Here is a 26,983-nt window from a genome sequence, read left to right as displayed (position 1 = left end):
ATTAAAACTTATTCTACGAAGGTTTTTAGTATCATTGTACGTTATAAGTACGTAAAACTAATTATTTAAGTATATCTAACTCAGTTTTAAGTAAATTATTAATTTACCGGTTTTATGTCCAGGCGCTCTATCGTTCGATTTTCATGGTAGGGCCCCAGAATTGCCCGCAATTGACGATTTTCGGTATTCGCGGTAGCCCCACTGTGCCGAGTGTCACATTCTGTCATTGTCTGTCACCGACGATCTTGTATCATTTACTATTTGTATTTATAAAATTCACAATACTACAAGATTATCGTTTGTGTTTCTGTTCTGACAAATGTGTTTATGTTTATTAGATACTAAAGTTCGATTTCACCATGGTCGTGAAAAGTGAAGAATCGGAGGGACTAACTAAAAAGTTACGTTTTAAACCTGTGTCCAATGTTCAACAATTTACTAGTGATAATAACTTTGAAGCTAAAGGCGCGAAAGAAGTAAAGAGCAAAGGTATGAACTTCGACTATTCCTTCATCTTTACCATGAGATATAAGGATGTGTTTATGTATTTTTACAGAATTAAACCGGTTTTTACAGATGGACGCAAATCAGCTTCTTTATTTGCTTTTCTACACGTTGAGTTGACGAGGGGCTATATGCTGGAGCATGACGAGGAGCGGTTTTCTGCGCGGCGCGAGAAAGTCTACTCGTTTATAAAAATCCCTCAGGAACTAGAGAAGTTCATGGCTTATGGTTTCTTCCAATGTGCAGATTCCCTACTGTTTGTGTACACTTTTCTTCCATTAAGATTTATTATGGCTTTTTGGTCATTCTTTAGCCGATTGTTTAGAAAATGTTTTGGGTAAGTTTAAAAACATTGCAGGATCTTACATAAATCAAACAAATTCCAAACTAATAAAAATAATAAACTGAAATAAATGTCATATACTAAGAAAAAGTGACCAAGGCCTCCAGTGCCCCAGGCTGGCAGGCTGGAGGCAGGCTGTCACTTTTTCTTATATATGACATTTATTTCAGTTTATAATTTATATAGTAGTGTTTCTAATTGATAAAAAACAAATTAAAATATTTTCTGATAGTAATTTCATCATCATCATTATCATCTCAGCCATAAGACATCCACTGCTGAACATAGGCCTCCCCCTTGCATCCAGCGTCTTCCGGCGACCTTAACAAGATCGTCTGTCCATCTTGTGGGTGGACGTCCTACGCTGCGCTTGCTAGTCCATGGTCTCCACTCGAGCACTTTTCGACCCCATCCCCATTAAAGTAATTTAATTTGTTCTAATACTTCTAATAGTAATAAAAATAAGCCATATACTCTTTAGTATTAAATGTAAATAAATTTTAGTTGTTTAATCCCTTCCTTCCCACTGACATAATATCGGATCAGAAAAATTAATCAAAATTTTAAACTTCAAGGTTGTTTCTCTACAAATTTTGAATGCTTGGAATAGAGGGGTTAAATACAGATAACATCCAAGACTCAAAGACATTGGAGACAAATATTTGCAGTAAGACTATTTACTACTAGCAAGCTTACTCATTTTTTCCTCCTTTCAGAATCCATCCTCACCCATGGAAGAGCATCTTAAAGCCTGCAGAGACATGTGATGTACTAAAAGGCTTCATCCTACTAATCTGCAGTATTTTAATGTGTTATATTGATACAAATATGATGTATCATTTAGTAAAAAGTCAAAGTGTGATGAAGTTGTATATATTTTTCAATATGCTGGAGGTTGGAGACCGGTTATTTTCAGCATTTGGACAGGATACAATAGATGCTCTGTTCTGGACAGCCACGGAACCTAGAGACAGGAGAAGGGAGCATTTGGGGGTTATTCCTCATTTATTGTTTGCCATGATTTATGTGTGTATCCTTTTTAAATACTAACATAAGTTTGAAGACCAAACATGGTCTCATTACTGGGTTGGCTTTCATTTTTATTTTTAGGGTTCTGTACTCAAAGGGTAAAAACGGAAGCCTATTACTAAGAATCCACTGTCCGTCCGTTTGTCTGTGGTTTTTAGCCATTTTTCTCCAAAGTCCGACTCACACTTGGATGGTTTTTTTACTAAGCATTTGTAAATCCTTGCAAAGGAACTTCAGAATCTATAATTATTTGTAACACTTGGAGATGTGGGAAAAGTACTCCAAGGATAGTTTAAATAGTTCGGTAACCAAACTGTGTAGTTAAAAAACATAATATTGGAAAAATTTAAAAACTTTTATACTTAGTCTATTAAAAAAATTCCTTAAATACATTTTCAGTCCTCCACAGCTTATTGGTGTTGTTTCAAGCGACAACACTGAATGTAGCATTCAACTCTAACAATAAAAGCCTCCTCATCATTATGATGACTAATAACGTAAGTACCTAAACTGGTTTTTAACAGCTGTCGAGCAGCATGCTGATTATCATCCTTATAAAATTAGTCGCAAGGTTCAAAATACAATGATAACAGGTGCAGTAGTGTGATAATGATAATATTTATTGCTGGTGTACAGTGAGTTATAGTGAATGGTTTCCAATTTACTGTTGTTGAATAAAATGATTAAGTACTATTAGCATGTTCCATACTAAGTAATACAAACAATAAAATCTGTTGTGTTGCAAAAAAATGTTGCAAAAGTCTGTTTGAAAAGCAAGAGCCATCAGATATTCTTAGAACACTGTATTAGAAATATGCTTTTTCTTCTTTTTAGCCCTTTTCAATCTTTGAGATGTAGTCCTCCTTAAATTTTTGCCATTCTGTTCTATTTTGTGCCCTTTGTACCCATTTTGCCCAGCTACCAATCATTAGAATAAAAATCATTTGATTTTGCAGTTCGTCGAACTGAAAGGCAGCGTATTTAAGAAATTCGACAAGAACAACCTGTTCCAAGTATCATGCAGCGACGTGAGAGAGCGGCTGCACCTGTCAGTGCTACTCTTCATCGTGGTGCTGCAGACCATGAAGGAGTACACGTGGCGGGAGGAGCGCTTCTGGATACTCGCGCCGGACTGTGTGCTTGTACTCACCTTTGAGGTCATCATTGACTGGGTCAAGCATGCCTTCATTACTAGGTAAATTTATGATAAAGGGGTATTTTTTTGGAAAACAGCAGATATTATGCCTAAATGATATAGATATGCCGGTCTTCTTCTTCTTCTTCTTGTTAGGCTATATAAGGCTCCACACCCTATGTATCACTGCGACCATCCCTGATCTATTGTGATCGCCACCTACTACAACTCTCGATCCAAACCTGCAACTTCAAACATCTGCAGGATCTTTTTGATCTCGAGAGACTTGAACTCCTCCGGGCGCAATATGTGTCTGTCCAGGATTAAGTCACGAGTGCGCATTAGGCAAGGGCACTCTGCGAGGATGTGTAAGGGCGTCTCCTCTGCCTCCGCCATCTTGCAAAAACACGCAAGTTGCCTTTATTAAAACGGGGCAAATAACTAGCAAAAATAGAATTCGTCACGCTATGTTTCCATGCGAAGTGTCAAGTATTATGGCGCTCCTATGGAATGTGTATCGATGCATTGTTACTGCCCAGTCCGTACAAACGTAGCGTAGTCGGACTTTGCACTATTGATTGTCATTTTTCTATTGGATAAGTTTCACTCTGTTGTATTCTTCTTTCTTTTTAGCCCTTTTCAATCTTTGAGATGTAGGCCTTCTTCAATTTTTGCCATTCTGATCTATTTTGTGCCCTTTGTACCCATTTTAATCCAGCTGTTCTTTTGATATCGTCATACCAACGCATCTTTCATACTGGGCGTGACTCTCCCCAGGGTCTCCACTCTACCAGCCTCTTACACCACGAGCCGTCTTTCCGGGCGACATGTCCAGCCCACTCCCACTTCAGTTTCACCATTCGTCTGGTGACATCAGTGACTTTGGTATGTTCCCGAAGCCACTTGTTTGTTTTCCTGTCCCTAAGTGAAATTCCTACGATTCTTCTTTCCATCGCTCTTTGGGTTACTTGTAATCTGTGCAAGATTTCTTTTGTAAAGATCCAAGTTTCCGCTCCGTACGTAAGTACTGGTAGGACACACTGGTCAAATATGCGAGCCTTTTGTAGTGCTGTGAGGTTCATTTCAAAGGCGAATTTTAAGTTGGAGTACGCTGCCCATGCTAGTCTCTGCCGTCACGCTATCTCATTGTCCTGGTTTTCCTTACCCATGACAATCTCCTGTCCCAGATACACATACTTACTGACTTTTTCAACTACAACTTGGCCCACAGTAATTACAGTGTTTACGCTCATGGTTTCTGCGACGTTTGTCATGACTTTTGTTTTGTCTAAGTTCATCTCTCGTTGAGTTCTGGTATCATGTCGACCTAAGACGACCGGTCTGGTCTAGTGGATAGTGACCCTGTCTGCTAAGCCGATGGTCCTGGGTTCGAATCCCAGTAAGGGCATTTATTTGTGTGATGAACACTAATATTTGTTCCTGAGTCATGGTTGTTTTCTATGTATATAAGTATGTATTTATCTATACAAGTATGTATATCGTCGCCTAGTACCCATAGTACAAGCTTTGCTTAGTTTGGGGCTAGGTTTGATCTGTGTAAGATGTCCCCTAATATTTATTTAATATTTATTTATTTATTATTTATTTATGTCTGTTGTATTATCTGGGAAATATTTTTTTATAGTCACAATCTGTGACTAATGGACCTTGACATTACGTACCAAGCTCGTCAGTAACTCAAGTTAATATACCTAGTGTTTACTTTTTTTAAGAAAAAAGATAAATTGTTGTCGATTGTTACTAAGGCGTTACTGCCATAAGAATGCAATTAGGAGTCAGCTTTTTCAACTCAATATGGTACTAATTTTTTTATTAAAAACGGTACATATTAATAGAACTGGTTTGTTTAAGCAGAATAGTCTGTCTTTATGGATTTTATTTTAGTTTCAAAATACCGTTATGATATACGGCAAACTCGAAACATTTATTGTCCGTTGTTTCATTGACTGAATGCATTTATTTCTTTTTCAAAAACTTTCGGAGTTTTAGAAGGGTTACAAATCTACTCTAACCTAACCTACCGGCATCTACAGCATGCTTGTTGAAAAAATTTAGAAAACTTTATGAGTTGTAAACACCGGGTCCGGTCAAATGAAATTTTGGCCAACTATCAGACAATCATTTTTCATCAGACAAAAACTTTGTCATTATCCAGGTTTAACGAGATCCCATTCGGCGTGTACCGCGAATACACGGTCAGTTTGGCGTACGACGTAGCGCAGACGCGACAGAAATACGCGTTCAGCGACCACTCGGACCTGGTGGCGCGGAGGATGGGCTTCATCCCGCTGCCGCTCGGCGTCGTCATTACTAGAGTGCTGGTTCACGCTGTTAAAGTTGACGGGTGAGTCCATGGTATTAGCTGACTCCGACGCGAGAGAAATACGCGTTCAGCGACCACTCGGACCTGGTGGCGCGGAGGATGGGCTTCATCCCGCTGCCGCTCGGCGTCGTCATTACTAGAGTGCTGGTTCACGCTGTTAAAGTTGACGGGTGAGTCCATGGTATTAGCTGACTCCGACGCGAGAGAAATACGCGTTCAGCGACCACTCGGACCTGGTGGCGCGGAGGATGGGCTTCATCCCGCTGCCGCTCGGCGTCGTCATTACTAGAGTGCTGGTTCACGCTGTTAAAGTTGACGGGTGAGTCCATGGTATTAGCTGACTCCGACGCGAAAGAAATACGCGTTCAGCGACCACTCGGACCTGGTGGCGCGGAGGATGGGCTTCATCCCGCTGCCGCTCGGCGTCGTCATTACTAGAGTGCTGGTTCACGCTGTTAAAGTTGACGGGTGAGTCCATGGTATTAGCTGACGCGACTAGTGATGTGCCGTGGGAATTCCCCGGGAACAAGGATTATTCCCACATAGGAAATTCCTGGGAAATTTCCCGGTGTTCCCGGGAATATTCCCCAAACAGGGGAATATTGAAACATACATTAAGTGTATTACAATTTTAATTAAGTAACTGCGTTTAGTAAAATAAAGTAGCCAAAAACCGTAAGTTAAAAATTTTTATTTAGAAATTTAATTCAGGCAACAAGGCCCATATTACAAATACCTTCCCAAAGTGGCTTCCCAAAAAAAAACTTGGAAAGTGGATTTGCTTACCACATTCGCCACTTTGGATGTTTCAAAAAAATATGACATCACTTTAAGCACCCTATGTACCTGAATGCGAAATCTGGACGAAGTCAGACCATTTCGAAATTTTCTCCATACATAGATACAAAAAAAAAAATTCTCCTAAAAATTATGGCTACAGTTTTTTTTATTGGATATTTTGATAATGTAATGCAAAAACATTCACAAGAACCCGTCCTTAACACTCGTATGTAGAAGAGTTTCTTGGTAAAAAGCTTACTCTTAAAACCTCCACTATTCTTATTTTGACCCTGATTAAACTGTGTTGATTTGTATCGATTTTGTTGAATAATGACGTATTATTGTTAAAACAAAAATTTTGGCCGGGGAATCATTCCCAGCAACTATGGGAAAATTCCCAGGAAGAATGGGAATTTCCCGGGAGTATAGGGAATTTACGTAGGCGGATGAGATAGGTACAGTTTATAATGTTTTTAAATAAAGTTTAAGATGCTAAGTGTTGACTGAATTTCTGATAATAAAATAGTATATCTATGCGCAATTTCAAAATTCCCCTACTTTCCCTTCATATGGGAATATTTCCCGGGAACGTTTCCCGGAATAATCCCACCAAGGGAATTTTCTCGGGAACGGCACATCACTAGACGCGACGCGAGAGAAATACGCGTTCAGCGACCACTTGGACCTGGTGGCACGGAGCGGAGGATACATTCACGCTGTATTAAATCTAAGCAGGCAGAAACATAGTGGCGTATAGAAGTCAATAGATAGGCTTCATCATCCTTTAATTACCTATCACACCTAATGGGTATTATTATCTTGTATCGATCGTCAACAAATTTTGGCTGGAAAATAAAGTACAAAGTATAATCATAAGACGGAAATAATACCCGAAAGTTAAATTACAGATCGAAGATAGAACATGTAGACTTGTTTTATGACCCACATTTGTGAAGGATATTATCCCATGGAAAACATTTTTACAGCACCGATATAAGTGTCTTGTTTACCTAATACTTTTCATATTTATGCGTTTTGTTTTATTACTTTCTTACTATTCTTTTTTATTACAGATTTGCAGCGGTGTTCTTGATAATAATAGCGTATTTGTCCCTGATATCGATCAGGGTGCTTGTGTCCATCGTCATTTTGGGGAAAGCGTGTGATTTGATCTCGCAGCACCAGACCGATAAAAACGACAGCCATCATACGACGCCTAAAAAGTTCGTATATTTGATTGTTTGTGTAAGCTTTAGGTACTTTAGAAAGTGTTTATTTTATACAAATTTTATAGCTCAGGAAACACATGTTCACGCTACAAACTTAAGCAAACCAAGTTAGTTTTTTGTTTTTTCATAGAAGAGGGAATTAATGAATGAATGATTCTTTGAATGTATATAAATATTTTGTGTTAATAAATAATGAAAAAAAAATACAAGTAAAGTGTATTCAACCTTACGTGTCTTATCATGTAAACAAACGTAACGTCAAAGTGTCATTCCAACAATACGATTCATAGACAATCTAGACATCGTAATGTCAGATGTTTTTGAGGTGATCCGTTCGTTACCTACTGAGATTATTGATGAAAATCTTATTGATTATTTTTCTTATTGATTTCAATACTTTGTGAGTTTCTTTAAGTATACAACAACATTTCAATTGATGATTATTGTGTAATTCCAGAGAAAAGTGTGAGAATGTCTTCGAACAGTGTTTGTTTACAAGTTTACATGATAGGACAAGTAAGGATGAATACAGTTTATTGTTTTATCTTGCGCCGTAGTGGGACTATTCTGCGGCTTAACGACTGAACCCATCCTACAAATATTACAAGCGTCATCTAAAGTTTGTAAGTTAGGATAATTAGAAACGTCGCTTACATTATTTAATTTGTTCCAGGGAACCAAAAGACTTCATTCCGAAAGAAACCCCCTGCTCGTATAATTTTAAAACGCCCGAGAAAGAAGTGCCGCCCGCGAAGAAGACTGTTCAGCTAAAGTTCGAGGAACCTGAGGAAGTTATTGTGAGTTTAAGTCATTCAATCAATTTCTTTTTCTATACATAATATAAGTATTTCTATGTCCACTTTATAAAATCATCAAATTGTATCTCGATTTACTCAATCGGTTTATTTACACTGATTTAAAATTTCACAATTTTTACTCATTATACCTATTTTTAACGAAAACGGGACATAATCGCGTATTATTGAGTTTTAAAATTACCACCGACGTTTCGAGGACGGCATTGTCTACGTCGTCTCGGAGAACACTGACTAAAGTTGACATCAACATCTAGCTGCTCGAGTATTTCTAACCATGGTATAATAATATACTCCGCCTGGTACTCTATTCCCGTCTTTTCTGGGTCACCTAACTGACACAAGCCTACGTCATCATGCGACAGCGCTATATGATAATATGCGATAGCGCTATATATAGCGGCCATGTTATTGTGACGTAGGCCTGTGTCACTCTGGGAATAGAAGACCATGTTTTATTAGACCATGTTTCTAACTACCCGCACTTGGTCTTGTTTACACTTATTTACACTTTTGTGAAGCATTATTGTTTATATGTAGAATAAAAACTGTTCTAAAATATTTAGTCTTATTACAACCAGAGACGTTTCGGATATCTATAGTTAGCAATGAAATGACGCGAAAACTCCAGTTTCTAGGTATAACATTATATTATTAATTTAGAAGACAGAGGCGCTCGTGGACGTATCAGTGGGCGCAGCGGCCATCTTCTCAAACAGCGCCATCGACATCAACGGCGTGTGCTACCTCAACGACAAGATGAGTCCGCAGCCTAAGCAGGAACCCGCGGACTTACTCGACGCCGACTTGGTGAGAACTCGCTTTCTTCTACAATATTTTGCCAAATACTATCTGTTTGTATACTACAATTTAAAGTAAGAAAGGCAGGAGGAACACACAAGGGCGTGTTATTTGCAGGATGGCCGTGTCGACAATGACACATAATATTCGCGTACAGCCTGGCAAAAAAGGGTAGACATTAAAAAGTGGCAACACTGTAGTGTCGTCCCCTTCAAATCAATTTATATAAGAGAACGGGGCGACACTACAGTGTTGCCACTTTTTAATTTCTACTCTTTTTTGCCAGGCTGTATTTGCATTTCTTACATTTGACAGAGGCGGCATTAGGGGGTGGCGAGTAGCAGTCGCCCATGGCCTTGCTCTTTCAGGGACCTCGCACTACAACCGTAGCAGTTTTTTTAGCTTAAATAGCACTTAGCACAAAAGACAAGAGCATCTCAAATAATTACCGTCCAGGGCGTCCCAATGGTTAACCCTTTGACTTTCAAAGATGGCCACACGCGCACGAATACCGTGTAACATTTACCTTCATGCATTCCAATAAGGTTTACGACAGCTAGTTATGTATAATTAGGGTGGCATTCAAAGGGTTAAGGCCACCGTTGGCTGATCTACGATATAAAAAAAAAAGTGGTTGTATGTTTTTATTAGAAAGTATACTTATATTGGAAATGTCATAATAGTTGGTTATTGACAATCCAGTGACCACATGGCGCAGTACAGAGACATATATTTCAGTAGTAGTACTAGCGGTTGACCAAAATCAGCTGCAAATGGTGTTAAAGGTATGAAAATCGTCACGATTAATCTTTAGGCCATTTGAATCAATTTGACCCGTAGCACCATAAAAAAAAACAAACGGAAAGGAGTTATGACGTCATCTTTTTTTGTATGGAAAATAAAACAAATTTGTTCAGAAACCAATCGTGTGTGGTATTAAATGATAGGGCATTTTGAGCCGGTTCTAAAAATATATCACATTATTATATTTCCGTCACTTGCATTCAATTAATATAAAAATAATTGTTAAAACATACCAAGTTTGGGCTCCTCCAGATACGAAACAGTTGAATTATTTTTTGTAAAATATACCTCAAGTAATACCCAATATCCTCATATCTAACCCCAAGAAATTAATTTTGAAAATATTTAGCTTTAGTATTTTTTTTAAATTTTTTATTATTACAAATTGTGATCTATCAATCTATCAATGAAACGGCCTCCGATAGTGACCCTGCCTATGAAGCAGGAGGTCCCAGGTTCGAATCCTGGTAAGGGCATTTATTTGAATGTTCATCATCATCATCACACAAATAAATGCCCTTACCAGGGCTTGTATATATGTATATTACATATATCGATGATGATGATGAACACACAAATAAATGTCTTTACCAGGATCGAACCTGGGACCTCCTGCTTCATAGGCAGGGTCACTATCGACTAGGCAAGGAGGCCGTTTCATTGATAGATTGATAGGTCACAATTTGTAATAATAAAAGATAAAATAAAAATACTAAAACTAAATATTTTCGTAATTAATTTCTTAGGGTTAGATATGAGGATATTGGGTATTACTTGAGGTATATTTTACAAAAAATAATGCAACGGTTTCGTATCTGGAGGAGCCCAAACTTCGTATGTTTTGAAAATTATTTTTATTTTAATTGAATGCAAGTGACGGAAATATAATAATGTGATATATTTTTAGAATCGGCCCAAAATGCCCTTTCATTTAATATCACACACGATAGGTTTCTGAACAATTTTTTTTTTATTTCCATACAAAAAAAGATGACGTCATAACTCCTTTCCGTTTGTTTTTTTTTTGGTGCTACGGGTCAAATTGATTCAAATGGCCTAAAGATTAATCGTGCCGATTTTCATGACCTTTAACACCATTTGCAGCTGATTCCCGAATTTCAGGCTGTACCGCTATCGCTATAGTTAAATACTACATTGCTGCAAGAAGCACGATTTATTTCACAGAATTTACATTTCTTTCTGTAAGATAATAAGATTGTGTGTGCCAGGGCGACATGAGCCGCTCGGCGCCGGACGTGGCGGCGGCGCCGGCCGCGCACGCGCGCGCGCCGGACGCCGAGCGCGCGCCGCGCCGCTCCGAGTCCGAGCCCAACCTCGCCACCGTCGACGACGACGAGCCCGCATAGCGGTATCATATATCAGCTTCCTTTGTTTTTGGGTGATGATAGACTTGAGCGTTCACTTGTGATGAGCATCTCTCGAACAGAAGAATGTACAAGCTTTCGTAGAACGATAGCCGAATCTGCTTAAAATTGCAAATGCTCGATGTTCTGCTCGAGTCTATCAGTATCCTTTTGGATGCCGGAATGACTTGCTAAATTCGGCTGTGGAATTCTGAATCAATCAATCGTTTATTTGCAGATAAAAGCATAGTACAATGCATGCAAATACATTTATATTAACATTACACCACCGGTAATTGTCAAAATTAATTACAAAAATCAAAATAATGAAAATCCATTGCAATTCAGAACATAGTAAGAAATTAAATTCTAGAGAAAAGAATCTTAGAATAATATTCATATTGCAAAACATATTAATCTGACATAGTTTTTTACTGTACTATCTGACATAGTTGTAGGTACCGTTTTTTATGAACTTACAAAAACCTGAATAGATATTCAAAGTTTTATATATGTTCCCAAGTCGATAGATAGGTACGAAAAATGTTTGAGGGTCGCAGATGCACCAAACCGCCTGTCACCGTTAAAGCGTTAACTAATTTTTATTGTATGGGAAATGTTATTGTCCACTGTTGTTCAATCCGTCAATTATGGTTGGTACAACTGATCCTGAGTTTTCTTTAAAACCGGCCGTTGCGCCACGGACTTCCCATGTTCCGGGGAAAAAATCACCGAAGAAGTTTTGAAGGAAACGTGGTAGAGTCGCACCAAGAAAAGTCTGCAGCGGATTTGATAGCCCACGCAGTGTAAGTGTTATTTATACGTTATAATTGCATAGAAGTTTGACGTTTAAAATAACACTTGCACTGCGTGGGCTATCAAAATCGCTGCAGACTTTTCACGGTCTGACTCTATGAAATTGTATATATTTATTTAAATCAAGTAACATGACTCATAAAAGCTTTGAAACATACAAAAATAAAAATACAAACTATTTTTTTTATTTTTAATAAATAAAATTTTATTGAAAGCAAAACAGTATTAACAAAATAAATACTTAAACTAAACATTAAAATTAAACTCTAATAACTATATACACATATTTACAAGTAAAAAATGGGAGCTAGCTCGGCGCCGGATGGTAGGGTGCCCAGAAGGCTGGTGGCATTGCCACGCTGAATGGCGATGCCAATCCGCTGGGCAAGGAAGTAACCAGCCCTCTGGTCACCCGTAGCATCACTCGTATAGCATAGGTATTATGATGCCAGAATTCCAGCAGTGCATTTAGCCAGGTATTCCGCTCGTATAAGCCTGGCTTAAGGCTTTAGTGGATCTCTTTCGACTAAGACGGTTTCTACGGGACATTCATCGACAGGACATTGTCTACGTGACATTTTGCGGCACTTAACCTCAATACCTTTTTTGCGGCAAGTGTCAGGGATGACTAGATTTTACTGCATTATCTTTGTGCATGTCAAGTCTAAAGAGATTTATTAAAACTAGGTACTATAATAACTTATTTATGTTTAATCCGATCGGTCTAGTCTAACACTTGTGCTCTATACCTACGTGATACGGTTTAAGAAGTTATTAATTATTATTCTTAACACACTTCAGAGAAATTAATTTATTATATCACAATAGATTCTATAATCAGATTTTATTTTACGTAAGCACACATACTTACCTATTAGGATTTACATTCTGTAGGGTTATATATTTTCCTCACCCTGACATTTTCTATTTCTACTTTGGTCCATTTTTGACGGAATGATATTCTGCGGGTTTTAACTGTTTTAAGTATGAGTAAAATAAATAAGTAAATTGATATATTTTGACTTATATAGCTACTGAGAAACATGACAAACTATGTATAATGTTTTGTTTGAAAGTACCCAAACAATGTGGTAAATGAACAGGTAGAAATATTAATTCTTAATTTACCAACACTTTTAATAATAATATAAAATAAACACATTGCTGTCGTCAGTCAGTACAAAATTAAATTGTACTTTGTACTGAAATGACATAGCGGTTGGTCCTATTTTGGCAATCCACATGTCATTTTAGGATAAAAAAATATAGAAAAAAACTTGCGTAAATTAGTGCCTGTAAGATTACAGTATCGGACTAAAAGAGTTGCATATATGTATTATTATGTTTGTATATGTTTTGTATATTTGACTTATATGAGGTATATAGCATATGAACTACTTACAGTAGTAGGTATTTAATTTAGCTTAAAATTTAAGACTGATGTCACTTGGGTGCTTAGAAAAAAGTCGTTTCCTAATTCCTAATGAATAATGATTGTTTGTTTGGTTTGTTCCTAATTATGGTTTGACTTTGACTTTATGGTCATTATACTCTAAATCATAATTAGATTCCAATAAAAAAAGACGATGTTGCCACTTTTTACTAGCGCGTCTTGTATTTAAGTAAATAAAAGTACATTTTTAAATCGTAGGAGTAAAATTACCAATAAATAAATTATCAATAATATTATCTTAGCGTATTTATGTATAAAAAGGAATTTACTATTTTACAAACAAATCATTGAAGTGGCAACATTTTCTTACCTTTTTTGGAATCTAATTATGATTTAGAGTTTACGTAATTGTATCATTCCTGTGGCACCACATATTTCAAATCGCATTCATTGGTGATATTTTTAAGCTGAATAAATATGACATGTTCCTGTCTTCAGTCTTCAAGGAAAAGCTTATTTTGTAAATAAGACATTATTTTTACGATTTATTTATTAAAATTTTGTCCATTATACTTCATCAGTCAGTGTAACACTGTATCTATTCGGACAATGTAGTGGAGGATGCGTCTACTCTAAACCTAAGTGTATACAGAATAGGTATAGTTATATACATAGTATGATTTTGTTGAAGTGGAGTTTTTCTATGAAATAAATTATTATAATTTGTTTATTAATGACTTGTTTTTCCTGTAACCAAAGTGTAATAATTAATTAATAATAAAATTGTGGAAGATAAATACCTGCGATTCTTGAATATAAAACATTCATTGTTTGACTGCGGGATCGGTTGTTTGATGTAAAAAGGAAAACGCAATATCAGAAAAATAAATAAGGAACTATACTACTACTCTTAGGACAATTAATATGCTCTAAAAGAGCATTTTTCCGAATAACATAAGTATTTATCTCTTTTTCGCACGTGTGTATTATTCTATGACTAATTAAATTCAGTATTTTCCAAACTAAAGTAAGCACAGTACAGCATACTTACTTATACTTACACGGTATTATTTATTATTAGTTCGAGGGAATGAATCCGACCACTGGCAATGGATGAAAATAAAGAACGACAAGAACGAGCAATGAGATGAGGTTGCGTGTTTTATGATGCAGTTTCCGTTGCCACCATTTTCGGCCCTATCGTCAGATTATTCACATGCCACAATAATATTACGTTATCATCCAATTTACTTACACTGACAAGATGACTACTCATTTGGAAACTGAAAAGTGGGTCATATTTAAAATGATCTGAATGGGGTTGCCGGTCGAAGTTTTTAGCAGATGGCGCCATCATAGCTTGCCCTGTCAATCCCTAGAATTGTGTCAAATTTTTGTTTTTTAATCAAACATCAAACATCAACATTTATTCAGAACAATACCTACATCAACAATTTTATAAAATACAACTAACAATTCAAACTAACGTAAGTATTACAATTACTTAGAGATGTATATGGTCTCTTAATGTCGAATTACATAAAAAATACAGATACAAAACACAAAAAAATCTATAATATTTAGAGGTGTAAATGTCTACTAGGTGTCAGAACTATAAGATTATATAGTTTATCAAATTATCCTTAGAGATGTATAGGGTCTACCCTGTAATACCCTGGATGCCAGCCCTTTAACACATTCAACACCAAGAACCCGACTGTCGGGTACACTGTTCGTAGCGACTACGCGCTACATACGACGAAACCGTGGCTACGCGCTACGAGCGTAACCCGTAGCACTTAGTGGTATTGAATGTGTTAAGCCAAATCTCATAGAAAAAGGGGCAAGCTATGATGGCGCCATCTATGCAAACCTTTGACAGTTGCCAAAAGTGAAAGTGAAAAGTGAAATAAAAGTTTGGAAACAAAAGAGCCTCTGAAAAGAAGAATCAAAAAGAAGAATCTGAAAAAAAGAATTAGAAGCGCGCGCCATCTGCCGAGTTTCGTCCGCACTGTTACACACCGAACTGGACCACATCGCATTCGCTATAGCGTGTAGCTAGTTTTAAGCTCCCTCGCTGAGTCACTACGGCGCGTTGCTGATGGTAGATGTCGCTGTCTACCTTGTTTATGGTTTATTATGTAGAGAGGTGTGCAAAAATGTGAATAGTCATCAATGTCATCATCATCCATTTTTTTATAATTTTTATATGTCGACATAGGAATGCTCGATCAAAATAAATAAGAACCCTTATTTTACCTAATTTACTACAATTACGATTCAATTTTAATGTTATATTTTTATGGAATAGAATACTAGAATAGAATATAATTTTTACTCTTTTAAATGTACGTATGGCAGTACTTTATCGGTCAAAAAAAAAAACATTTAAATTGCCTCCTGTGATCTTGCATATTTTACTCAAGTCATTTGAGATACTTACCCTTTTCCATCCATACATCTGTCATACTTATTACAAGTAGGTTAGGTAAATATAGCACGGCAATTTAGTGAGTTTCCACGAGTTAGATTTTTGTTACAAATGTTAAAAATACGGACACTCATTGAAGTGTGCCAATATTCTGTTGTTGCTAAATTTAACTAACATCCCACCTTCTGTGCCAAGTGTGTGATTTTAATAAAGAATTTACTTTAAATAAATAGTGTCCGATTTTTAACTCTTGCTCCAACTTCATACACTATTTTTTTTAGGGTTCCGTACCCAAAGGGTAAAACGGGACCCTATTACTAAGACTTCGCTGTCCGTCCGTCCGTCCGTCTGTCACCAGGCTGTATCTCACGAACCGTGATAGCTAGACAGTTGAAATTTTCACAGATGATGTATTTCTGTTGCCGCTATAACAACAAATACTAAAAACAGAATAAAATAAATATTTAAATGGGGCTCCCATACAGCAAACGTGATTTTTCACCAAAGTTAAGCAACGTCGGGAGTGGTCAGTACTTGGATGGGTGACCGTTTTTTTTGCTTTTTTTTTCGTTTTGTTTTTGCATTATGGTACGGAACCCTTCGTGCGCGAGTCCGACTCGCACTTGCCCGGTTTTTAATGACTGATAAATTATTCCCAGCATTAATAGCATAATAATATGCATAGTATAATCGTTATTATTTAGTATAGACTAAGATTAATTTTAAAAATATATTCTTTTCTGTTTTTCTTTTTCATTTGGGGATTTGGAATAAAATCATTAAAATCCAAGTTCAAGTTTTCAACAATTTGTATTTTATCACCTTAGGTGAATTCATATTAAATAAAAAATTTCTTTTTCTCTTATATACACATTAAATTCAAATTTAGTCAGAGTGTATTTACAAATATATTAAATAGAATTTAGTAAAAATTAGTGAGATTTAACAATACCTACATACTTAAAACTATCTTAGAACATCAACAACTTTCACACCGGTGAAATACATATATAAGATAGCTTAAATTATAAACATAGGTACACAAAATTCGTAAAGAATTCGTTCTCATTCTGGTGAACTCGGTGGTTCGAGTGAACACCACAATGTAGTCATAATTCACTTAGAGTTGGTTCGGTAGGTAGCAATAGCAACATGTAGGTAGGACATAGTCATCCAGTGCTCCGAGTGCGCGTTACGTCACTGGCTCTTCCCAGCGACCCGCGGCCCAAGCAACTCTTATTTCATACAAACACCGTATATGAATAACTTTAACGCGATGCAACATTACGTAAAACGTGTATGAATTTAGTCTTCTCCGTTTCAATTGTCACTCATTTCACTAACAGATTACACTTTATTAAAACCTATCTACTCTAGCCTTCTCTATCGGAGACGTCGTCTCGCCTACAACAGTAAAAACGTTAGATATAACTCGAACACCTCTCTTGTATATTGTGAACACCGCTCGCGTCTGCGGTTGACAATGGAGTACTTGGCAATTCGGGACTATCTTTACTTTTGCGTGGAAATCAAATTTATTCGCTTTTCAAAACTGTTTATGCTCAAGAATTAGTAATATTATTGTCAGTTCTCCTAAATTCATACAGACTGATCACTGAATTCCACCCTGTTTTCTATTAGGTACCTATCACTGTGGTGACGTGTACGGCTTTATATTCAGTATAATTGCACTACCTTGAGTTATGTTCTTTTTAGTCTAATAGACGCGCGATGACTAATACAACAATTATGACTTTATGATAACTAGTGATTTTTAACAGTATATGGTATTGAAGGCAATTTCATAAACTCTCGTTCTCACGTTAAACGATTTCTAAAGGCTATTTGTGCTTAATTTTGTACTATAAAGGAAATCTAATAATGCAGTTACAGCTATGACTCGAAAATCGAACTGCAGATGTCATATTGCACGGAAGAAACTGTTCGCAACAATCAACATAATCACAGTTACTGAAGCCTACATTGTACAAATTACCTATCTACACCGTATGTTAACTATACAAAAACTTATGAGTATTATAAATAAGGAGCACTCGCTGTATTTGAAATTAATTAATATTGATTAAGAGATCATAATTTAAACGCTAACACTATCCTCTTCACTAGATTAGTCTATAATACGAACATTAAAAACATATATGCCACTGGGAAAACACTGAAAATACCAAAAATGTTTAGCGAAATCCGTAAGACAATATAGCGAGATTGAACAGGTGAAGTGCAGAAGAAAGAATAGTAAGTTAATAGGGTGGTTAGTCGAAAAGGTCTGTTACCTGCAGAGGAAGCGGATTGAGCAAATGTTGTTAAAAAAAATCTTTGAGCAAGAGAAGACTCGACAGCAGCTCTCTAGTGCACCGCGAGAAATAGAAAAAGGTACCAAATATACATATATGTAAAAACAGCGTAAGATATTGTAGACGACATTCTACCATATCTTCGACTAGAAAATATAAAATAAAATATTTATCACGTATTCAGCAGTCGTGTTACACTTAGTATTAAACAATAAGTGCAGTGGCACGTTGTAAAGTTAAATTAATGGCACAGTTTCACGTTAGTTTCGTCAAGTACAAGAATATTAAACATACAATACTTAAGTTAGGTAGTCGCGGTCAGAGAAGGTTCACCACCTCATTTCTTTGACACATAACATTACTCCTATCTTAATTTTAAGACAATTTAAACCTGTAATGGAATTTTGTCAATTTTATAATATTTACTTGTGTGAGGCTAGTAGGTAAACTTTTTCTAACCTTGGTCGTACCTGTGGATATAGGCTCATTACGTATCACTTTCTCATGCTATAGTTTTGACGCGTGCATCGACTAGCATGCAATGCACTGCAAGAGACAACTTTAGTTAAGCTACAAACTTGTCGGTTGACAGAAGATATGTTTCAGGCTCGCGAGGGCGAGTCCGAGTACCCATCGGTTGCGAGAAGCGCTACTAGGACACTTTAGGCCACATCGCTTCGTACCTTGTTCCCAGTCGATTTCATTCAATTAGCCTATCTAAATTAAAAATAAATACATCGAGCTGATCATCTCCTATCATATTAATTACAAATATGTATAAAAAGATATATAAATTTCAATGAATTTACATATGTAGAGTTAATAAAGCTTCGTTAAAGACAATTCTTACGGCTAGGCGATGAAATTATTTCATAACTTCAACGTGAAAGTAAAAGTTCAGTTGTCCACCGAGTCGGAGGTGGAGGGCTCACTGTCACTGGAATGTGGGGACGCGGAGCCGGGTGCCGCCTGCTAGAGGTGCGGCGGGTGGTCGTGCGCGCCGCCGCGCTCGCGCTTCAGCCGCTGCTTCAGGTGCACCTTGGCGTGTCGCTTCTTCTCGTCCGAGCGCGCGAACTTGCGCCCGCAGACGTCGCAGGCGAAGGGCTTCTCGCCCGTGTGCGTGCGAACGTGCGTCGTCAGGTGGTCCGACCGGCTGAACGAGCGCATGCAGATACGGCACTGGAACGGCTTCTGGCCCGTGTGGATCCTGATGTGCCTCGTCAGCTCGTCGGACCGCGAGAAGCGGCGGTCGCAGCCGTCCACGGGGCAGGCGTACGGCCGCTCGTGCACCGGTGTCTTGCTCGGCCGGTTGGGGTACTTGCGCGGCTTGACCGCGACCAGCCGCAGCGGCTGCGCGCTCTGCTGGTACACCTGCGACAGGATCTCGTGGCCCTTGCTCGTGGAGGGGTTGTACTCGGCGAGCTGCACGGGCCGGTCGGAGGGCGGCGCCGGGTAGGGCTCGCGCTTGGGCAGGCCGGAGGGGCCGGGCGCGGGCTGCGGCGCGGGCTGGTACTCCTGCTCCCAGTGCTGCGGCGGCGCGCGGTACTCGCACGGCACGGGGCAGGAGGGCTGCGGCGGCGCGCAGTAGGAGGGCTGGCACTCGGGCGGCGGGAGGAGGTCGATGCGCTCCTCGTACTCCTGGTAGTACTTGTCGCCCGGGCCGGGGCCGGGCGGCAGCAGCCACTGCAGCGGCGGCGACGGCGCGTGCTTGCCGGCGGGCGGCTGCGCGGGCCCGTACAGCGAGGCGCTGGCGCTGGACGCGTTGCTGGCGTCCTCGGCGCGCGCGCCGGGCGACAGCGACGCCTCGTGCTTGTGGCGTCGCGGGGAACAACCCAGTGACAACTCATCGCCTGGTAGGCTACCTGCAACAAGCAAACAATGCACTGTTATTGACACACTTCAGTCGAGAGTAGTCTGCTTTTGTCAGAACAATCTGAGATAATTTTCAAAATGCAATTAAATTATTTTAACTTTGTTCTAAAATAACGCACCATATACCTATAAAATGTATACACGATACGGTCGGATCAAGTTAAAACAAACGTTTACGTATAAAATCAAATTTACTAAAAGGACCTCTACCTTTACTCAATTGTAAAGACAGAACGAGAACTCAAATTTACGAGTACGTAGCATTCATACCTTCTGATCATCTTTTTTTACTTCGTTTATTTCATGTTACACTTTTATTATTTTTCCTCACGGATTTTACGACTACACCTAGGTACCTACCTTATTTATTTATATCAGCCTACTTGAAAGTATTGATGTATTAAAATTATTTTTGCATTACTATTTTCATATAACCCATGTTTTAATTAATTAAGCCTTTATTAATATACCCAGATGACTATTCCGTCGGGAAACATTAGGTATTTACACTAATGGCTTAGTTTAAACTACTTTTGTTATTTCAAACAAAACCATTTGGAAGAAAAACATGTTGTTTTTCGGTTAATTTCGGGTACTTCCTTTTAATGAAACTATTTCATGATCGATCTTAAACACATTTTTACACCTTGTAGGTACCTATATGCCATAATATGCATAGCCTATTAGCAAGTTCAAAAAATAAAATCATTTGATAATCAAGCTGTCACTAAATACACTAAAAGCATGTTTTTACCATCAAAACTAGCCCATTTGTTCTTTTTCAACTTATTTACTGGGATTGCGAACGGAAGAGCTGATAAGTGATAACCCGCAGGATGCTGCGTATCTGCGCGCATCGGTATCGGCGACGACGGCGACGTCCAGCGCGCCCGTCGCGTCGCCCGGCCAACGGGCTACGCAAGTACGCACCCATCTGTCAGATTTCACATCCTAATCGGAAATTCTTAAACGGCAAACAGAGTTGCTGCTACGGTATTTGTGCCACTATCACATTATACATTACTAATGATTGAACATGAATAGGTACCTAAGTTTTAATTTAACGGATATTTTGTTTTAGTTTAAAACGTTATTAGGCACTTTCAAATGCTAATCTTGCATTTAGAACGTTATTCGGATTCGTAGGCCAAATTGAACTGAAATCATGCTTACATTTATGATTAAATAATTATAAATCTTCAAAATTGTAAAAATGATTAAAAATTGTTTTCAGTTCGGTATAAGTCAGTGTATTAAAAATATAAACTTTAAAAGAGTAGTATTCAAAACATCATTTAAGAATGTTATCTAAGTTAAGTTTTGACGCAAGGAAAATCTGAATGAGGAAATATGTGAAAGCGGTTTTGAAAACGCGTTGAAGTCTAAATCAGAAAAAATCTTTGCATATTCACCCGGTTGCCCAATAGGGTCTTAAGTTTCACCATGAATAGTGATTTTCACTATAAACACTGCCACAAAATACACATTTCATCACAAATGATTATACGAAGATACACATTCAGGAATTTATGAAGGGAGGAAGTCAGAGAGCAGAAGATTCACAAACTCGAGTTTCATTCAACGTCGCGCATCGATCCGACCGGCCACGGGATAGGACTTTCCATTTCACACTAACATTAAAACACTAAACTTTGTAACAACGCGTGAATTAATTTATAAACGAGGCAATATTACGGCTCAATGAAGGTGAAGGACAGCGAAGGACACGCAACGGGAAGAAATCGCATTGTTTATTTACAACGTTATCGGGTGCGGGGGCGCGGGCCGCCTACGTTCCCGGCGCATACGAGTGACCAGGGTCGCACCTGATATCGGCGGGGGCTCCAGTAGACTCGGGAAGAACGCCGGCAGGTCCGATGTGGACACCGGCGTGTTGAGGTCCGCCGGCATGTGGCCCAGCGCGGGCGCAGGCGCCGGCTTGATGGGGCAGTCGAACCCCAGGCCCATGTCGGCAAGGGACAGTAGGTGCGCCCCGATCGGGGGCTCCGCGTCCGTGCCCATGCCGTCGGGCACCACCTGCTCCTCGGCCCACTGGCCGAGCGGAATTACGAACAACGCCAGCGTGAAAACGGCCTCTCGCGCGGCCTGTGCGAAGGGGACTGGCTCCGCGCGACCCCGCGTCGCAGTTTTATCAATGGAGAAGCGGTCCCATATTCGGTAGCGGCGCGCGCCGCTCCGCCAATCGCGCGGCGCTGCGCCCCCCCGGCGCTGACGTCACCGCCCGGCCCGCCCACCGCCCGCGCCACCCCGGGCGCCCGCCCGCCGCCCGCCGCGCTCGCTGTCGCCGCCGCGAGGCACGAGCCGAGCAGCCTCCGATTCCGTCGCGTATGCTTCCGAGGACCGCAACTTCATTCAACTTTGACTTGGCCCGTTCGATAGAGCTGTATCGATATGTAGTTTTATGGGCACGATTTATGTAAATATATTTTTTTACTTTTAAATAGAAGCGTTGTGACAACAAGTAGTATTTACCTGGTTTAATAACATCACAATATTTTAATAACCTTATAAAATAAAAAAATATTTTCTTTTTCTGAGATCCTTTAAAACATGACTCTACCTAGTGGCTCTACTTAGGAAGGCAAACTCACTTTGTTGCGTGAATCATTTCTTGAAAAGAATGACTAATGTAGGCACCTGCTATTAATTGTTCGTTATTAAATGTAAGTTATAAAATTGAATTTTATAAGTATTCAACAAAATAAGTTTGTTGCACACCTCAGTAAACAACACAGTACAAATCAGTCTTAAAAGTAGAGGTAAGTACGAGTAACAATCTAATCTTATCTTCCGACTCGATTTTATAGGTATTAGTAAGAATTTCCTCCTTTTTTAACCGAATTCAAAATTCAAAATTGTTCTCAATTCGGTTGTATGTTTTTTTTTTCTTTTTATGTTTGTTACCTCAGAACTGTAATTTTTCAATCGATTTTGATCGGAATCGGATTGGTGCCGTTTTTGTCAAAACCTAGTACTGATGATGGGATCCATGAGGAATCGAGGGAACTCCTAAAATCTTATAGACATATTAGTGATTTTTGTATTTTTATTAACTCATTCAGCGCTAATCACGACGCGTTGTCGTTTTGCCTCTACGAAGCATTTCCGCTACATACCGGTAAATCCATGTTATTAACATAGTAATAGGTATCTACTCTGATTAAAAAAAAAAATTAACTTAAGTTATCAAATCGTTCGACTTATAGGTTGAATAGGAACATTATTTTAATGTTAGCAAATAGGCCAGTCAAATTAGTATTTTTCCAGGAATTAATTCCCAGCAAGCTGGAAATCGTCTTAATACCTTAATTTGTTTCTAAATTAGTGTAATCCGAGTTTGATCCATTCCAGGAGTGGTGGAAAATTTTTTGCTCTTTTCTGTTTTGCTTGTAGTCCAAATACGGTACGTCCGACGGAAAATTTGATCTTATCCTGATAAAAATTGTCATCTGAGGATCCGAAAGATACTTTAATATGAATTCGTAGTTAAAGATGGTAAAAAATGGCCGTCACTTTGTATTTCTTTTTTTTTTGGTATTACCGTGTAAATCAGATTTTTTTTTCACCAGTGTCTGATCCACAATAACCTTGATGGTAGTAGTAGATAATTCATGTTGGGTTCGTTCTACATCGAGTGGTTTAGTCAATCCAAAGCTCCCAAATTTATGCACACCACACCTCCTGAGATGGAGCCAACTCCGATTATACCCATTTATAGGACCAAATGAAGGTAATATATGTAAATAGCTTAAATATATGTAAATAGCTTAAAAAATAAAAAAAGTTCAGGATACGATGAAGTACCAACACAAATTGTAAAAGCATGTATACATTATATAGTTGAACCTCTCGTGTACATAATAAACTTAACGCTCGAAACTGGATGTTACCCGGATGACTTAAAAAAAGCTATTATAAAACCATTGCACAAGCAGGGCGCAAAAACCGAAATGGGAAACTTTAGGCCAATAGCTTTATTACCAACGTTCAGTAAGATATTTGAAAAGGTCATACATGAACGTCTGACACGGTTCCTATTAAAGAATGATATATTAAACCAATCACAGTTCGGTTTTCAAAAAGGAAAATCAACAACATTAGCCATCTTTTCAATATTCAAAAATATATGGGAGAAATAAATTCTGGAAACGCCTGCGTTGCCTTAAGGCTTGATATGTCAAAAGCGTTCGATTGTGTTGTACATGACATAATGTTACAACAGCTAGAGCATATTGGCATTAGGGGAAATGCCCTAAAATTGTTCCAGAGTTACTTGTGTGGTAGAAAGCAGGCTCTACAATTGGATAGATACAACAAGCAAAATAAAACTATAGAGCAATTGTTGTCATGTTATGAGGAAGTAGTTGTTGGCGTACCGCAAGGAAGCGTACTTGGGCCGCTTTTATTCCTTATTTATTTAAATGACTTTCCCACTATAGCGGACCAATTGTGTGTTCTGTTTGCCGACGACGCCACCATATTTTTCTCTTGTGATCGTTCGAATATTACTTTTTAAAGGGATATAAATGTAGCTCTCACGAAAATTATAAATTGGCTTAACCAATTAAATCTTAAATTAAACCTAAATAAAACCAAGCTTATTCAGTTTAGGAACTATGGGACCTCTCCTGTCTGTCTAAGTATATCGGAATCAGGAACCACTATAGAGGAAGTAAGCAGTATAAAATTTCTAGGTGTACACGTTGATTCTCATTTAAATTGGAAGGCTCACATCGAACAAATAAACAAAAAAATATATAAAAACTGTTACGCACTATCCATACTATCAGAAAATTGCTCTGAAAATATAGTAATTAGTGCCTACTATGGAAACGTGTATCCTCTATTAACCTACGGAGTTATTTTCTGGGGTAATTCTGTGGATGTGAATAAAACATTCATCCTGCAAAAAAGATGCCTAAAAATAATATATCGCATGAATTTTAGAGACTCACTTCGAGACGTTTTCCGAGAGAAACGCTTCCTTACACTGACCGGAATCTACATCCTAGAAGTATGCTTATTTGTAAAAAAACAGTCTAATTATTTTACAGCTCACTCTTCAACTAAGTGCAATGCTAGGACTCAATATAAATATAACATTATACTACCAAAAACAAACACGTCTATATACAAAAAGAGCACTTTTGTAACAGCTATTCGAGTATTTAATCACCTTCCAGCTGATATTAAGGCACTTGAAGACAACCGATTCAGGGTAAGGTTGAAAAACTGGCTATTAGATAAAACATTTTATAGTCTGAAAGAATATTTTGAGCATTAATTGGTATGTAATTATCTTTGCAATGTTATTTAAGTTTAGTTCATAAGTTATTTAAGTATTGCATACCCGAAATGGGTAACTGTTGAAACTAATTGTATCATGATTACCATCCACAAATATACACAGTACTGCAATACATCATTCTTATTCTTATTCTATTCTTATAATAAAGGATTTCCAGCTTGCTGGGAATGAATTCCTCTGTAAATGAAATAAAATATATTCAAGTGTAGTGATGTGTATTAATTAATTAATTAGTTACCGTCCACCTTCGGCACCCGAATATATAACAGATGTCGAGAAGGTGCCATAAAAATGTTGTCAGGGTCTTATAAATGCAACAAAAATAATAAATAGTGGCATATACATGTTGATACTGTCATACAATGTCAAAAAAATGCCTTATACATGTCAAAAGCGCCTTACGAATGGCTAAATAGTGCCATACAAATGTCGATCTTTAAACGTCCATATCTAGCTAACTATAAAAAGTACAGTGGTGGCTCGTACAGTATATTTTTTGTTGTTAAGAACCCTTCCAAAAACGATGATTATAAATCAGATTTTTCAAAAAAATTTTTTTGATCTAATTTGACTGGCCTTATGCGCAACTATACTGAAAACCTTTCCGAGCTGGTAGGGTGAACAATAACCATTTTCCTAGATAAAATACCTATTAAACACAATTTCCAGACTGGTCTTTGGATAATCGATTCATTCATTCATTCATTCATTCATTCATTCTAGTCTTAGCGTACCTACCCTTTAACAATACATATCCGTCGCAATCTTATTTGTAGAGCTGAGCCTCAAGAGCGTGTCATATTGTAGTTCAATATACAATATTTAATCAAGTAAGTGCCAAGTACCTCGATGGAAATTAAATTGAAATCGGATTGGTTTATGATAGTGATATTCAAGACCCCGTAAACACTTCATATTCATATGAGGTTGGAATTAAATATGCAAGGCGCGGAATAAAAATAAATAAATAATAAATATTATGGTACATTAGGTACCTAATAAATAAATGAAAATAAAACCAATACCTAAACATGAGCTCGTTTTAAAGTATGAATATGCATGTATGCTTGATTGTTATCCTTTCAACTGTTTGGCATGGATCGCCTTGATCTTGTTCGCATTAGCAGGTCGCGCCCACTCGAATCCTACACCTCCATGACCGCAAACTGTTGACACAATAAGGCTGGTAAACATTGTAAAAACTAACGGAATCTGCCATTGCGAGCAGGAAACGATATTCTGTATTCAACGACTTCTATAGTACCTAGGTACAAATCGTACGAACCTAATCGCGTTATATTGAGGGAGTGATAGCATGTTGCTGGTGGTAAATGATTATTATTTTATTCCAAGTTATTGGGTTGTTTACAAACATATGGGTTTATGGGTGAATATGGTACCTGTAACCCGTTTTAAAATACGATAAAACATGGACATTAGATGTCTACGCAGAATCTTGCAACTTGGGACGGCTCCCTAACGAGTTTTGAGTACTGTAACTCCGGGGTGGTCTATGGTTTTACTTTTAAATGTATGTCGCCGCGACATTAATAAGCAATGAGACGAGTAGCTGCGGTGGCGGGCGACAACGGCCGCTCGGTGGTGGGTGCTGGGCAGCCCCAGCGCACGAGACACGCCGACGCCTCGGGCCCACATGCAGCCGCTAACCCAATTATCGC

General features: G+C 38.2%; 2 protein-coding genes across 3 annotated transcripts in view; one reads left to right on the top strand and one right to left on the bottom strand.

Annotated features, from left to right (window-relative positions):
• Positions 1-219: 219 nt before the first annotated feature.
• On the top strand, positions 220-11,900 carry LOC134794361 (protein TAPT1 homolog). The gene is made up of 10 exons (XM_063766160.1): positions 220-489; positions 577-841; positions 1,564-1,877; positions 2,276-2,373; positions 2,833-3,071; positions 5,188-5,376; positions 7,209-7,358; positions 8,038-8,161; positions 8,843-8,989; positions 11,014-11,900. The coding sequence occupies exons 1-10, from the start codon at positions 360-362 to the stop codon at positions 11,149-11,151; spliced, it is 1,794 nt and encodes a 597-aa protein (XP_063622230.1). The 5' UTR covers positions 220-359; the 3' UTR covers positions 11,152-11,900.
• A 4,679-nt stretch (positions 11,901-16,579) lies between these two features.
• Positions 16,580-26,983, bottom strand: part of LOC134794360 (early growth response protein 2-like) — a 98,434-nt gene continuing 88,030 nt past the window's right edge. The window contains exons 1-2 of one of the 2 annotated variants that reach the window (XM_063766158.1): positions 21,802-22,261; positions 16,580-19,965 (exon numbers count right to left, since the gene is read on the bottom strand). In XM_063766158.1, the coding sequence (XP_063622228.1) occupies positions 19,076-19,965; positions 21,802-21,997 (1,086 nt within the window). In that variant the 5' untranslated portion in view covers positions 21,998-22,261 and the 3' untranslated portion in view covers positions 16,580-19,075. Of the gene's footprint in view, positions 19,966-21,801; positions 22,262-26,983 lie in introns of those variants that run through there. The other variant, XM_063766157.1, reaches the window with a different exon arrangement.

The sequence above is a fragment of the Cydia splendana genome, chromosome 10, assembly GCF_910591565.1.
Source record: "Cydia splendana chromosome 10, ilCydSple1.2, whole genome shotgun sequence".
Classification (NCBI taxonomy): domain Eukaryota; kingdom Metazoa; phylum Arthropoda; class Insecta; order Lepidoptera; family Tortricidae; genus Cydia; species Cydia splendana.
Note: the sequence above shows the minus strand (reverse complement) of the source record. Positions and strands in the feature narration are given on the sequence as shown.